Source organism: Trematomus bernacchii, unplaced genomic scaffold, assembly GCF_902827165.1.
Source record: "Trematomus bernacchii unplaced genomic scaffold, fTreBer1.1, whole genome shotgun sequence".
NCBI classification, from domain to species: Eukaryota; Metazoa; Chordata; class Actinopteri; order Perciformes; family Nototheniidae; genus Trematomus; species Trematomus bernacchii.
Window position 1 is genome coordinate 12,930 of NW_022987815.1, and position 2,071 is coordinate 15,000.

The 2,071-nt window shown below is 38.4% G+C and overlaps 1 protein-coding gene across 1 annotated transcript in view; it reads left to right on the forward strand.

Annotated features, from left to right (window-relative positions):
* The first annotated feature begins 1,861 nt into the window (after window positions 1-1,861).
* LOC117498798 (palladin-like) overlaps window positions 1,862-2,071 on the forward strand; it is a 58,278-nt gene continuing 58,068 nt past the window's right edge. Inside the window, exon 1 of the mRNA XM_034150945.1 lies at window positions 1,862-1,885. Within this exon, the coding sequence (XP_034006836.1) occupies window positions 1,862-1,885 (24 nt within the window). The remainder of the gene's footprint in view (window positions 1,886-2,071) is intronic.

Consider the following 2,071-nt stretch of genomic DNA (forward strand, 5'->3'; position numbering starts at 1 on the left):
GAAATTCTGAATTTTTCGGAAAAAAGTTTGATTACTGAGATTAAAATCAGAACTCATATTTTTATAATTTCTTTTTTTTTTAGTATTCTGAGAGAAAAAAAGTAGGTATTTCATAATTCTATGAAAGAAAATATAAGTTTTTGACTTTTCTTAAATTCTTAGAAAAAAGTAAGAATTTATTTTTCAGAATTAAAAAAAAAAAGTCAGATGTTTTTTTTACTTTTGGTCACATCCCAAAAAAATCTAAGTTTCAAAAGGGGTTTCTGGATTTTTTTCTCAGATCGCACATTTGTTTATACTTTTGGTCACATCCCCATGAAAAAGATTTTTTTTTTTTTTATTCTGAGAAAAACTCTGAAAATAGTTAGTTTTTTTCTTTCTTTACTTCAAAAAGTAAGTATTTCTGAGTGTTTCGGGAAAAAAGTTGGATTTTTGTTTTCCAGATTTCTGGATTTTTTTCTCAGGATTCTGAGATTAAAGTCAGAGCTCATTTCTTTTACTTTTGGTCAAATCCTCTATGAAGAAAAGTCAGTTTTCTTTTTTTTTTTGCTTCGTATTCTGAGAAAAAAAGTAGCTATTTCATAATTCTGAGATTTTCCGAAAAAGTTTGGATTTCTACTTTTCTTTTTTAAAAGTTTTTTCTTATTTCTTTCTTCTGCAGCAGAAAGTTTAAATACTCAAGAACATTTAAATACTAAAGCAAAATACAAGTACTTTAAAATTGTACTTAAGTACTTAGTAACTGTCCCCCCCCCCCCCACATGTAAATGTATATTTAATGTGTGTTGTGGTGCGCGTCAGTGGGAAGTAATGCTGGAAATGTTCCAGAACTATTCTTATAGATAACAGCTCAGATACCTACGTTAGAGAAGTCATCACTAAATACTCTGTGTGTGTGTCTGTGTGGGCGTGTGTGTGTGTGTGTCTGTGTGTGTGTCTGTGTCTGTGTGTGTGTGCGTGTGTGCGTGCGTGTGTGTGTGTGTGTCTGTGTCTGTGAGTGTGTGTCTGTGTGTGTGTGTATGTCTGTGTCTGTGTGTGTGTGTGTGTGGTGTGTGTCTGTGTGTGTGTGTGTGTATGTCTGTGTCTGTGTGTGCGTGTGTGTGTGTGTGTCTGTGTGTGTCTGTGTGTGTGTGTGTGCGCGTGCGTGTGTGTGTGTGTCTGTGTGTCTCTGTGTGTGTGTGCGTGTGTGTGCGCGCGTGTGTGTCTGTGTGTGTGTGTGTGTGTGTGTGTGCGTGTGTGTGTGTGTGTGTGTGTGTGTGTGTGTGTGTGTGTGTGTGTGTGTGTGTGTGTGTGTGCGCGTGTGTGTGTGTGTGCGTGTGTGTGTGTGTGTGTGTGTGTGTGTGTGTGTGTGTGTGTGTGTGTGTGTGTGTGTGCATTCCTTCCAGCTGTATCACTGTGTAATCAGCAGATTGATGAGGAGCAGAATAGCTCTGTGATAGAGAGAGAGAGTAGAAATAGAACGAGAGGCTGTGTGTGAACCCTCTGCTTTGTCTTAAGGCTGAATCACAGTTTAAAAACAGTGGTGTCCAAACTACGGCTTGTGGTCCGTTTGTAATTGGCCCACACCTACACCATACATCTTAAACATACATTACACAGTAGTAATCATGTGTTAGTCAGAGTCAGCCCACTTCTCTAATAAATCCAGTCAATTCAAGTTGAAAACATTATTTAGTTTAGTTTATTAGTTCAAGGTGTCGTTCACAGTCCTCATTAATGAACAGAAACAGTGAATGGAGCAGCTTTAGCCAACATGGCTAATCTCTAGCTGTTGTCCAGATGATAATCTCTAGCTGTTGTCCAGATGATAATAGAAACCCTAAAATCACCAAACATCACAAGGGTTAATTAGGAAGAAAGGATGAAAGACATGAAGATAGAGGAGGTACACTATCAAACAAATCCCAATATCCCTTCATATGTTCCCTTAGCATAATCAATCTGAGGCTTCTGTTCTGAGTATTTCTACTTTTACTGAGTTAACAGATCTGATTTTCTGTGGTAAGATCAGTGGGTGGTCTTTGGGTCCCCCCCCCCCCCCCCCCTCAACGCTGCTGTCACTTTAAACGTC